The sequence below is a fragment of the Xenopus laevis genome, chromosome 7L (genome assembly GCF_017654675.1).
Source record: "Xenopus laevis strain J_2021 chromosome 7L, Xenopus_laevis_v10.1, whole genome shotgun sequence".
NCBI classification, from domain to species: Eukaryota; Metazoa; Chordata; class Amphibia; order Anura; family Pipidae; genus Xenopus; species Xenopus laevis.
The window spans coordinates 38,923,240-38,935,794 of NC_054383.1; the positions used below are offsets into that span (position 1 = coordinate 38,923,240).

The window sequence follows — 12,555 nt, forward strand, 5'->3', positions numbered from 1 at the left end:
TTTCAAGAAAACTCAGAAAGTCCAGTTGCTTTAGACTTAACTCTACAAGATACTATATATCACAACCTGGATGAAGGAACAATCTCCATAGACATAATGACAGTATCACTTGAACCTTCAGACAGGGCTTCCAGAAGTATTCTGGTAAGGAAAATGGGATTCTCCCCATATTTCACCATAACTGCTATTCAGGTTGCCTCTGCCATCCATTGCCATGGGTCCTCTATAATTTTAAACAACCTCTATTGTCCATGTATGTTGATTTTTAAATACATGAAAAGGGAAGAAACTGCCCTTACTGGGCTACCTAGTAAATAAATGATCATAACATGGTCTCCTTTGAGATTCTGTTGCAGAAGCAATTCTATAAGGGAGTAACTAAAACACTAAATTTCAGACGTGCAAACTTTGACAGTATAAGGGCATCTCTGCAACATATTAAGTGGGAAATGCTTTTCACAGGGTTAAACACAGAACAAAAATGGGAAGTCTTTAAAATGCTGCTTAATAAATATACTTGTCAGTATATTCCACTTGTAAGCAAGGAACGTCGTTGCAAAGCAAAACCCTTTTGGTTCAATAGAAGCGTTGGTGTTGAGGTGGGTAAGAAAAGACGTGCTTTTAAGGCTTTCAAGTTAGCTGGTACAGCCGAAACATTTATAAGGTACAAGGAGGCCAATAAATCATGCAAAGAAGCTATAAGGCAAGCTAAAATTGCTATAGAAAAGGATATTGCAGCAAGCAGTAAAAAAAATCCAAAATTATTTTTTAAATATGTCAATAGTAAAAAAATGAAGCAGGAAGGGGTGGGACCCTTACTATCAGAGGGGGGTCAGCTGGTTGATGAAAACAAAATAAAAGCGCAGATTCTGAACTCGTATTTTTTATCTGTCTACACAAATGAAGAACCAGTAAGTGAAGGTTTCCTTCTTAACACTCCCAATTCTAGTAATACAACTAATGATGCATGGTTCACACATGATGAAATTCAAAAGAGACTTGAACATGTTAAGATTAACAAAGGTCCAGGGCCAGATGGTATTCATCCCAGGGTAATTAGCGAGCTTAGCTCTGTGATTGCCAAACCTCTTTACTTAATTTTTCAGGATTCATTGAGATCTGGCATAGTGCCGAGAGACTGGCGAATTGCTAATGTGGTGCCTCTATTCAAAAAAGGATCCCGTTCTCAGCCTCAAAACTATAGGCCAGTTAGTCTGACGTCAGTATTAGGAAAGCTTTTCGAAGGGTTAATAAAGGATAAGATACTGGACTTCATAACAAATCATAATACTATGAGTTTGTGCCAGCATGGTTTTATGCGTAATAGATCTTGCCAGACTAACTTAATTTCTTTTTACGAGAATGTAAGTAGAGACCTCGATTCTGGGATGGCAGTGGATGTGATTTACTTAGACTTTGCTAAAGCATTTGATACAGTGCCACACAAAAGGTTACTGGTTAAATTAAGGAATGTTGGCCTGGAACATAGTATTTGTACCTGGATAGAGAACTGGCTAAAAGATAGACTACAAAGAGTGGTGGTAAATGGAACATTTTCTAATTGGACCAGTGTTGTTAGTGGAGTACCGCAGGGCTCTGTACTAGGTCCCTTGCTTTTCAACTTGTTTAATAATGACCTGGAGGTGGGCATTGAAAGTACTGTTTCTATTTTTGCAGATGATACTAAATTGTGCAGAACTATAGGTTCCATGCAGGATGCTGCCACTTTGCAAAGTGATATGTCTAAACTGGAAAACTGGGCAGCAAACTGGAAAATGAGGTTCAACGTTGATAAATGCAAGGTTATGCACTTTGGCAAAAATAATATAAATGCAAGTTATACACTAAATGGCAATGTGTTGGGAGTTTCCTTAAATGAAAAGGATCTAGGGGTCTTTGTAGATAACACGTTGTCTAATTCTGGGCAGTGTCATTCTGTGACTACTAAAGCAAATAAAGTTCTGTCTTGCATAAAAAAGGGCATTAACTCAAGGGATGAAAACATAATTATGCCTCTTTATAGGTCCCTGGTAAGGCCTCATCTGGAGTATGCAGTGCAGTTTTGGACTCCAGTCCTTAAGAGAGATATAAATGAGCTGGAGAGAGTGCAGAGACGTGCAACTAAATTGGTTAGAGGGACGGAAGACTTAAATTATGAGGGTAGACTGTCAAGGTTGGGGTTGTTTTCTCTGGAAAAAAGGCGCTTGCGAGGGGACATGATTACACTTTACAAGTACATTAGAGGACATTATAGACAAATGGCAGGGGACCTTTTTACCCATAAAGTGGATCACCGTACCAGAGGCCACCCCTTTAGACTAGAAGAAAAGAACTTTCATTTGAAGCAACGTAGAGGGTTCTTCACAGTCAGGACAGTGAGGTTATGGAATGCACTGCCGGGTGATGTTGTGATGGCTGATTCGGTTAATGCCTTTAAGAATGGCTTGGATGATTTTTTGGACAGACATAATATCAAAGGCTATTGTGATACTAAACTCTATAGTTAGTATAGGTATGGGTATATAGAATTTTAATTAAAAGTAGGGAGGGGTGTGTGTATGGATGCTGGGTTTTCATTTGGAGGGGTTGAACTTGATGGACTTTGTCTTTTTTCAACCCAATTTAACTATGTAACTATGTAACTATGTAACTATGTAAAGAAAATATATAGAATATAAAGAAAGTTCTGGCCATAAATGGTACTAGCTGACCTTGCTGACCATGTTAAGTATAAATTGCCTACCAACAAAATAGAATGATGCTGTAACACCTCTTCATCTCCTTGAGACTTGCTTAATTGAATTTTTTGAAAGCCTGTTTTCTTGTGCAATAAGTTCTGTCCACCCGCAGCTTTGCATGGGCTGTGACATTACAAATATAAAAAGCACCATCAGAATGATATTATCCTTCACCCCTTAGTGGGGGAGAGCCAAGAGTATTGATTGGATAGAGCTCTAGACCTTAAGGTGGCCATTCATGGGCCGAGAAAAGCTGCCTACAATCAAAATCGACAGCTTAATGGCCAATGTATGTAGCTCTCCGACAGACTTCACCGATTGATAGCTGGTCGAAAATCTGCCAGATGCTGGTTTAAAATTCCAGTTGGATTGAGGACTGCATTGGTTCGTTGATGCGCCCTTCAATCCCACCACCAGCATTCCTGGCCTTGTGATCCCAGGCCCAATATCACCCACTCAAGGTAGGCATATTGGGGCCAGATCTGCTTTTTTGGCAATCTCCCCAAACTAGCAGTTCTGCCCATGTATGGCCACCTTTATAATAGCATTGTCTTTGACCTACAATTCTTTGGCTATTGAAACAGGACCATCCTACTCCTTGTTTAAAAAAAATAAAAGAACAAATAGCATGTTGTTCTTAATCAATAAAACAAATTAAAGTAAGATGTTTGTAGTTTTCTTTTATAATGATCACGTTTTTACTGACAATGTGAAGTAGGAGACAATCTGGTTTGTGTATATAGGGAATTTGTGAGCTAACACTTAATTGAAATTGAGAAATAAAGATGTGAGAAGCTATTCTAAGGATAACATAAGCCTGTAAAGGGATGCTGAGATCAAAGGTTCGTATTTCACCACTCCACTGAGAAGAAGTATCTATAGATGGAAACTGGCAGTGAGTGTAGGAATATACCTGATACCTCTACAGATTCAAATTATTGATCTTAAATCTAAATATGCAATATGGTTCATAAGAACTGCCACTGGATATTTCGATATCTACCTTTATTTATGACAGGGATGTTAAACTTGTTTGGCACGCCTGTGCTTTGAAGACATTGTAATTTAAAGATGATGGGATGCGAGGAAACAAATCTCATGCTGTTTTCAGCCAGCCCCAACCTCTCTTGCTGTCTTTGATTTACAAAGTCTTGTTACTTTTACCCGGGCTTGTCTACCTGGCAAATTTGACCTGTTCATTTGTGAGCTCTGGAAACCTTGTGCCTTTAAATTATGTGGTATCTGAGGAGTACCTGAGATCCAAGTTAGCTGTTATAAACATAGCAGCAAGTCAAAACTAGATTTCCAAAGTTCCCTCTGGGTTTGGATTGCCAGGAGACAGCCCCACATTTATAAATTAGTCCCTTGTGTCTTAACTGTTCCCTAGTCCCTGTAGCTTACATATCCAGGGTCATCATTATAACCTGTATCTGTTATTATAATAAACACAGTCTATTACACAATGCTCTGTAGATTATTAAAAAAGTAATAATCATCATACAACGAATTCTGTGTTTCTGCTATTGTTTGGTGAAATCTTGATATACAGTCTAGGATACCTAAAACGTCATTGTTGGCCATTATTTTAGCTTCTGTTATGTCCCCAAGCATTGCAATAACTATTGCCTAAATGGCTTGTTAAAGGAGAAGGAAAGTCTTCGTGCACTTGGGGGTGCCAAATGTAAAGCACCCCCAAGTGATTGTATTGACTTACCTAAAACCCTGGACCAGTGCTTCTACCAGCAGAAAACTGCACTGGCCCGGGGTTATACCAGTGAGCACCACGGAGCGCTTCTCTTCCGGCTTCTTCATTCTTCGCACGGCTGCGCATTCGCAGTAGAACGAAAAGCCGACCTTTATTTTGTTCTACGCTTGCGTTTGCCCTGGGGAAATTTGAAGAAAGAAGAAGCCGGAAGAGGATCGCTCCGTGGTGCTTGCTGGAATAACCCAGGGCTAGTGCAGTTTTCTGCTGATACAGTTTCAGGTAAGTAAATTCACGTTGGGGTGCCTAACATTTGGCATCCCCAAGTGCAAGATGACTTTCCTTCTCCTTTAAAGGGTAGTTCACCTTTAAATTAACTTTTAGTATGTTGTAGACATTGTTATTCCATTTCCAAATGGTTTTCATTTTTTACTTCCTGTAGTTTTTCAGTTATTTAGGTTTTTGTTCAGCAGTCCTCCAGTTTGATATTTCAGAAGCTACCTGGTTGCTAGGGTCTTATTTACCCTAGCAATCAGGTAGTGGTTTGAATAAGTGACTGAAATTCTAATAGGAGAAGGACTGAATAGCAAGATATGTAATACAAAGCAGCAATAATAATAAAATTGTAGTCTCGCAGTGCAGTCGTTTTTTGGATGCTGGAGTCAGTGATCCCCATTTAAAAACAGAAGACGAAGTCAATTAATTAAAAAAAACTATAAAAAACCAAATAGTGACGATCAATTGCTAAATTGCTACATGTAGAATCTACTAAAACATACTAAAAGTTAACTTGAAGGGGATCACTAATTGAATGCCAAAGAACTGTAGATTGAGCATTTGCAAGCTGTTTTAAATAAATCATTTTTTATGAGTGCTAAAGTTGCTACTGGTGTGTTCAAAATAATGATAGCTTCCTCAATACTGTACATGAAAGTCTTTCCGTGGAATTTAATAGAAACACCAACAATTTACTGTATTTGACACTGTAGCCGTTAATGCTTCCCAACATGCATTTCCCGTGCCCTTTTCTGAACTGCCATCAGCTATTGAATTTTAGAGAGGATTTTATCTGGAGTATGCCCAGACTTATTCATGCAGTGCTAACATGAATATTTGTGTTTTTTTCTGTGTTTTTATTCTAGAAAGCTGCTGCTTTTGCAACCTTTACTTCTGAAAAATACATTTTGGGGGATTCAAAGGCCCAGTACTGTATTAGCTATACAGTTTGCTGGATAAAAAATAAACAATCAAAATGCTTTCTTCAGGGAAGATAAAATATGGCAAAACCCCCTTGATGAGTGGCATTGCTGCACCACAGAACTCAATTATATTTATTCTACAATATCTTACATTTTGCTTTTGTTAAAAATGGAACAAATAAGCAGAATCCCTGAAGATTTTGTGAGCCATGTTTTCAGCTGCCTCCTGAAGGTCATTAACGTCTATCCATCTCTATCTCCTTTCCTGGTAGCACATGCTTTCTAGAACCTTGACCTCTCTTGTCAAATCTTCTTTGCGGTATTTCCTATTTGTAGACACAATTGCATTTTCTACATTCCATCTGCCACCTCCCTCCACATTATATCTGTCCTCTGTAATATTTGCTTAGCTTTTCAACCCCACGCTGAAACTGCTTTCACGAACTGTTGTCAATGATCTGAGAGATTGTAAATATAGAAAATAGGATTTGTGCAGATTTTTGATGAATCTAATACATACCTCCCAACTGTCCCATTTTGAGTGGGACAGTCCGATTTTGACAGCTCAACCTGCAGTCCCAGATTGTTCCTAAAATGTCCCGACTTTGTCTTTGATCTCCTGCACTAAACAGCCAGAAAAAGATACAAAGTTTCTAAAACTCAATTGGCTTTTGGCAGAGAACCCAAAATACCTGGCAGGTGCACTTAGATACATTTGTTACAAATTAAAATAAGCAAAGAAACAATTATAACAATTCAAGATAAGCGGGTCTCTTGGGGAAATTGTGACTTGCAGCTTAAAGGGCAATTTACCTTCATTAGCAAAACTGTATTAACACATAAAAACCACAGAAATGTGTTCAAACTTTCATAACCTGCCAAATGTTATAAAATGGACATGGTAACTAGGGGGTGTGGCCACAAAATGGGATGGGTCAAAAAATGTCACCGCGCTACACTCTGCAAATCTTTTTGTCCCTCTTTCTATTTCCAAAATGTTGGGAGGTATGCTAATTGATGATTATTTGTTATTGATGTGTCACGGCCGGCAACCAATACCAGAACAGGTGCCAAGTACCCTGGTCTCGGCTCGGCTTCACCAGTAGTGTGACCACCGTTGGGCTTCGGGAGGAGCCCTCAGCTTACTTGGGTGCCACCTGGATTTAACGAGGGGTACAAGGCGAGATGTTCTGGCTAGCAGAGGGGCACGGCAGGTATATAGTCTTTTGGGCCGAAGGTCACGGTACAAATGGAGCAGGTAGGAGAATCGTCAGACAGGCTGGGTCGAGGCAGGCAGATATCAAGAATTGTCAGGCAGGCAAGGGTCAAAACCGGGTAATCAAACAGATGGTGTCAGGCAGAAAGAGTAGTCGAGATGCAGGCAAAAGTCAGGATTCGGATATCAGAATTGTCAGGAACAGGCAGGGATCAAAAACCAGATTAACAGACTAAAGTTACACAGAAACAGACAGCACAAGGCTTCAGGAACCACAGAATCAAGATTCTATCACGGGCACTGGCTGGGAGACAGAATGGGCCTTATATAGGTTCAAATTTCGCGCCAAACGGGCGTCAAAAACGTGCTGGCGCAAATGCCCCAGCGTGCCTGCGCCAGAGCCGGCTCATGGACCATGCGGCGGGTGTCCCCGCCGCACAGGTATTGTTACATGATGATTGTCTAATGGCAGAAGGGCAGTGCTCTTAAACTAAGGAACATTTCATGACGTATTTATAAAACCATGAAAACACATATACAGGATTATGTTACAACAATATATGACAAGAAGACATGGCACCTTTGTTACCCAGGTTGAAAGTGTTTCTTTAATAATTAGAGCCAGTCCCTGATTAAGTGTATAGGAGGGCAAAAAGGAGAAAGCAAAAAAAGAGAATAGTAATTGGTATTGGTAGGTATAGAGAAAGGGCAAAATAAGGGGCAAAGGGGCCATCATAAGAAAATTAGTATTTGGATTTGGGACAATATTACGGTCAGATCTTTAGTGGAGATTGTGATATATGATTCACTGATTTAGTGCATCCCTAATTAAGACCAGTTCTTACAAAACCCATGTTAATAGTTGTGATATGCTTGCCAATTGCAAGAATGGTTTATAGAAATACTGCATTAGACACTGATTTTAGTATCTGAAACAGCCATTTCCTGTTGTAGGAGGATGGAGACATCAGATCTGTCTAAATTTACACTCCTATCAATATTATTGACACATTTATTTAAACACTAGTGTATTCTTTTGCAAATTGTATAGATTTAACCTAATCAGACATAAAAGTAATGTTTAAATACACATCATATATGTACCAGTGGCATAACTAGATATTACTAGAGGTTGATTTGTTTAATCAATATGTATTGAAATTGTATAGGAATATAATATATATGACCCCCACAGCTGCAGGGTCTGCTTCCTCTGTATGTGTATATGTGCACCAAACTACCTGCCTGGAAGGTCAAGTGAATAACAGTAATCTATTGCAGATCTTTAATGCCATTAATTTCAGACCAGCGTTAGTAACAGTAACTGGCTTGGTAAAAGCTTGAATTACCGTTAAAGGTAAAATAGCCCACATGCAGAAAGAAGAAGGCTGGCAAAGCATGTAGTGTTCTCTGAATACAGAAATGATATAATGACCCTTTAAACACCTGCACACAACTCCACAATTGAAGGTGGTTGGTGAATTCTCCTTGCCCAAGGGAATGGGCCTGTAATTCATATAAACCAGCTGGATCTGCACACTCTTGTTAGTGTACAATATCATTTATCGACTGTCCTTGTGAATTGCCAATTACCTATCCCATCCCCCTATTTGTATCGAGTGTCTATTATTTTATAGAATACCTGGAATAACTATTCTAGATATTGACTTGTTTTAATTGTTTTAATTTTTCTAAATGATGTATACATATTTAGTTTAGATACTTTAAAGGAACAGTTCAGTGTGAAAATAAAAACTGTGTAAATAGATAGGCTGTGCAAAATAAAAAATGTTTCTAATATAGTTAGTTGGCCAAATATGTAATATATAAAGGCTGGAGTGAACAGATGTCTAATAAAACAGCCAGAATCCAACTTCCTGCTTTTCAGCTCTATAACTCTGAGCTAGTCAGCGACTTGAAGGGGGGCCACATGGTACATTTCTGTTCAGTGAGTTTGTAATTGATCCTCAAAATTCAGCTCAGATTCAAAAGCAACAGAAATGTCCCATGTAGCCCCCCCTCAAGTCTCTGATTGATTACTGCCTGGTAACCAGGGTAACCAGTCAGTGTAAACCAAGAGAGCTGAAAAGCAGGAAGTAGAGTCCTGACTGACATGTTATACATCAAATCACTCCAGCCTTTATACATTACATTTTTGGTTAACTAACTATATTAGATTTTTTTTCTATTTTTCACAGCCTATCTATTTACCCAGTTTTTATTTTTACACTGTACAATTCCTTTAAGGCAGAGGTTACTCACCTGTGGCTTTTAGCACCCTGGGGGGTAAAGCATTGGTTGGGGTGTTCCAGAGTGCAGACAGATTTGTGGGTTATGACCATGATGGGTATAGAATTATAATAATGCCATTCACATGGAAACATTGAAAATACCGGATTATCTCTCCCATTTCTTATGTGTTTTTACATGTTGTGTCAGTCAATGTTATTTAGTTACAATTTTACAATAGGAAATGTATGTTATACAGAATGCCTGTCATGTTTCTCTAAAACTATAATACCTACAATTTCTCAGTATAATTTGTCTCTGGGGGCACTGTTTCATTGGAGTCTATAGAAACCATTCTATGCAAAGTAATAGATGCCTATACAGGTATGGGATCCGTTATCTGGAAACCCATTATCCAGAAAGCTCCGAATTATGGAATGGCCATCTCCCATAGACTCCATTATAATCAAATAATCCAAATGTTTTAAAATGATTTCCTTTTTATCTGTAGTAATAAAACAGTACATTGTACTTGATTCAAACCAAGATATAAGTAATCCTTATTGGAAGCAAAACCAGCTTATTGGGTTTATTTTTTGTTTACAAGATTTTGTAGTAGACTTAATCTATGAAGAGATATATATATATATATATATATATATATATATATATATATATATATATATATATATATATATATATATATATATATATAGTTCATCGTGAAGCCGGCACTCTCGACACATGGTTTCAGATGCCTGGGTGCAGTATCATACTGTATATGTATGTATGTATGTATATATATATATATATATATATATATATATATATATATATATATATATATATAAAAGGATATATTTTATGTTTCACCTATTGTCTCAAATTCAATAAATATCTGTGAACTTGTAGGATATGTTCCAAATCTAAAGAACATTATTTTGCAGCTGTAATGTATGCAGCATTGCATATTTTGTTACATACAGTATATATATGAATTCCGATAAAATTCAAGGAGCTAATTTGCCAAATTATGAGCACCAAATGGTGGTTTACAGAGGATGTTATAATAGTTTCCTTGTGAAGTCATAACCATTTCCATGCATGGAAAGTTTTTTAATTACATATGTTTATGGAGTGCAGGCTCTTTCACCAGAATGTAAGGGCACTCCTTGATTTTATATCACTATCAGCGCTAAAGCAGAACCAGCATTGGGATCTGTGCTCCTTCTGGCCTGCTGGACGCAATATGGCAAATACAGATAAAGCACTAATACATCAACATGAGTAACAGCAGGGATTTTCTGTGTGATGCTGAATAAGGCTGTGGTCAGAATTTGTGACTGTGTGAAATATGAAGTCAAAGCTGAATTACATTTGCATATTTTTATTTCCCATGATAGGAGGCTACTTGTGATGCTGCAAATATTAACTCGTCTAAAAAGCATTAGCTATTGCCTTTGTACTTGCAAGAACCTGTAAAATATATATCTAATGTTCACATGGAAGAATTGTAAGCTTTCACATTACTGTAATTGCTCATCAGGTCTGGGAAATCTAGCTATGGTAGAAAAGCTGGCAGCTGGGATACATACTGCCACAGTGGTCAGGTGACCATTAGCTTGGGACCATTTATTTTAAAATGTGTTGCTCACATTGAGAAAGAATAGTACCCAGCTTTCACGGAACTACTGGAAACCATGATGCCAACTAGGATGGATGTTGCAGTTACATGTAGAAATGCACCAAATACAGGATTTTGTTTGGGATTTGGCCTTTTTCAGCAGAATTTGGATTCGACCGAATCCAAGTGCCTGGCCAAACTGAACCCAAACCCTTAAAAGCACAAATTTGCATATGTAAATTAGGGTTTGAATTTGTTTTGGTTGTCGGGTGAATCATTCACAATGTATTCTTGGTTTGACCGAATCCCAAAATAGTGAATAGGGAGCATCCCTAGATACATGCCAAAGGCTGGTTTTCTTAGTCATCGGAAAACCCTGTACCTCTCGGAACATATTCAGCAAACATAACACACAGATTCCCCCGGGTGAGCACTGTAAGTTCTTTATTAGTTGATGCCATTAAAGAACATCAATATGGCTTCTGGGTTTGGGGCTTGTGACAGATGTCTACTAGATAAACGTGCAAACTAAGAAACATAGGGGCTCATATTTGTAGGAGCAATTTAGGAGGAATAGGAGAAATGTAAAAAATGGTAAGACTAGGAGAAGACGGTCTCATATCCAAAAATATAATGTTTGTATGGAGAGCAATTATAGGATATGTCTTTTCACAGTACTTATTGCATGAGGGGATAGTGTTCCATGTATTCATGATGATGGCATTTAATATAGCATTTTGTAATTACTTATACTGCACTTCAGGGGCCAGCTGACAAAAAAAATAACCACAGATAAATAGGTAAGTTTGCAGTGCCATAATATGTTGGCTTGGCAACTTATAAAATCATTAAAGCTCAGTCTTTTGCTTTGTAAATGTACTGTAGCTAATTTACTGCTAAGAATCTAGCTATCATTATAACACACTTCTGTTGAAAGGAATCTATTATTTATGGCACTGCCACTTGGTATATATATTTTATTAATAGTGGTTGAAGCAAAAAAAGAAAGTTAAAGAACCCAGAAATTCTGTATTTATTTGGTTATCTTTCTTTGCAATGGCATATCTTTAATGAATCACGAAGCACTAGTTTAATATATGTGTAGTAACTAGGAATGTGATATGTATCTATTTAGACTATCTTTATAAGTGTTTGTGTGTGTTATATGTGTTTTATTCTGTATACTAAATAACAGTGTGCTGTTGTTTAAAACAATTAACTAAGATGTTTTTTTTCTTTTTGCTTTCATTTCATGCTTTGCCCTTCAGGAGGTAGAGGTGAGTAGTTCAAATTACGTTCTTTTTTTAATACATCTATAAAAAAAATATTTTTAAATTGTGTTTGTCAGATATTGTTGAGCCATTCCTCTGTTATTGTGCCTTGTGTTTGGGATTACTTTCCTGATCAAAGATGAAATTTTGCCTCATGCTCAGCTTTTTGCAGATCAGTTGCTCTTGCAGTATTTCCCTGCATTTAGCACAATTAAATGTTCCTTCTGTTTCAACAAGACGCCCAATCCCTGTTGATGAAGAGCAACACACACAATGATTCTACCACCACTTTACTTTTCTGTATATATATATATATATATATATATATATATATATATATATATATATATATATATATATATATATATATATATATATATATATATACTATATATATATATATTTATATATTTATGTTGCTAGTCTTCTTGGAGAATATATGGAAATTTAACTTGCACCTGGGCAAAAAGTGGAAGTGGAATATATATATATATATATATATATAGCAAGAAAACTTTTTTGTTTTTTAACCTAATGGTTTATTTTGTGCCATCCTCCCATAAATGCCAGTGTTAG

General features: G+C 37.3%; 1 protein-coding gene across 1 annotated transcript in view; it reads left to right on the forward strand.

The window, feature by feature from the left end:
• Nucleotides 1-12,555, forward strand: part of spock2.L (SPARC (osteonectin), cwcv and kazal like domains proteoglycan 2 L homeolog) — a 101,716-nt gene that overhangs the window by 57,547 nt on the left and 31,614 nt on the right. Inside the window, exon 2 of the mRNA XM_018225395.2 lies at nucleotides 11,977-11,985. Coding sequence (XP_018080884.1) covers nucleotides 11,977-11,985 — 9 coding nt within the window. The remainder of the gene's footprint in view (nucleotides 1-11,976; nucleotides 11,986-12,555) is intronic.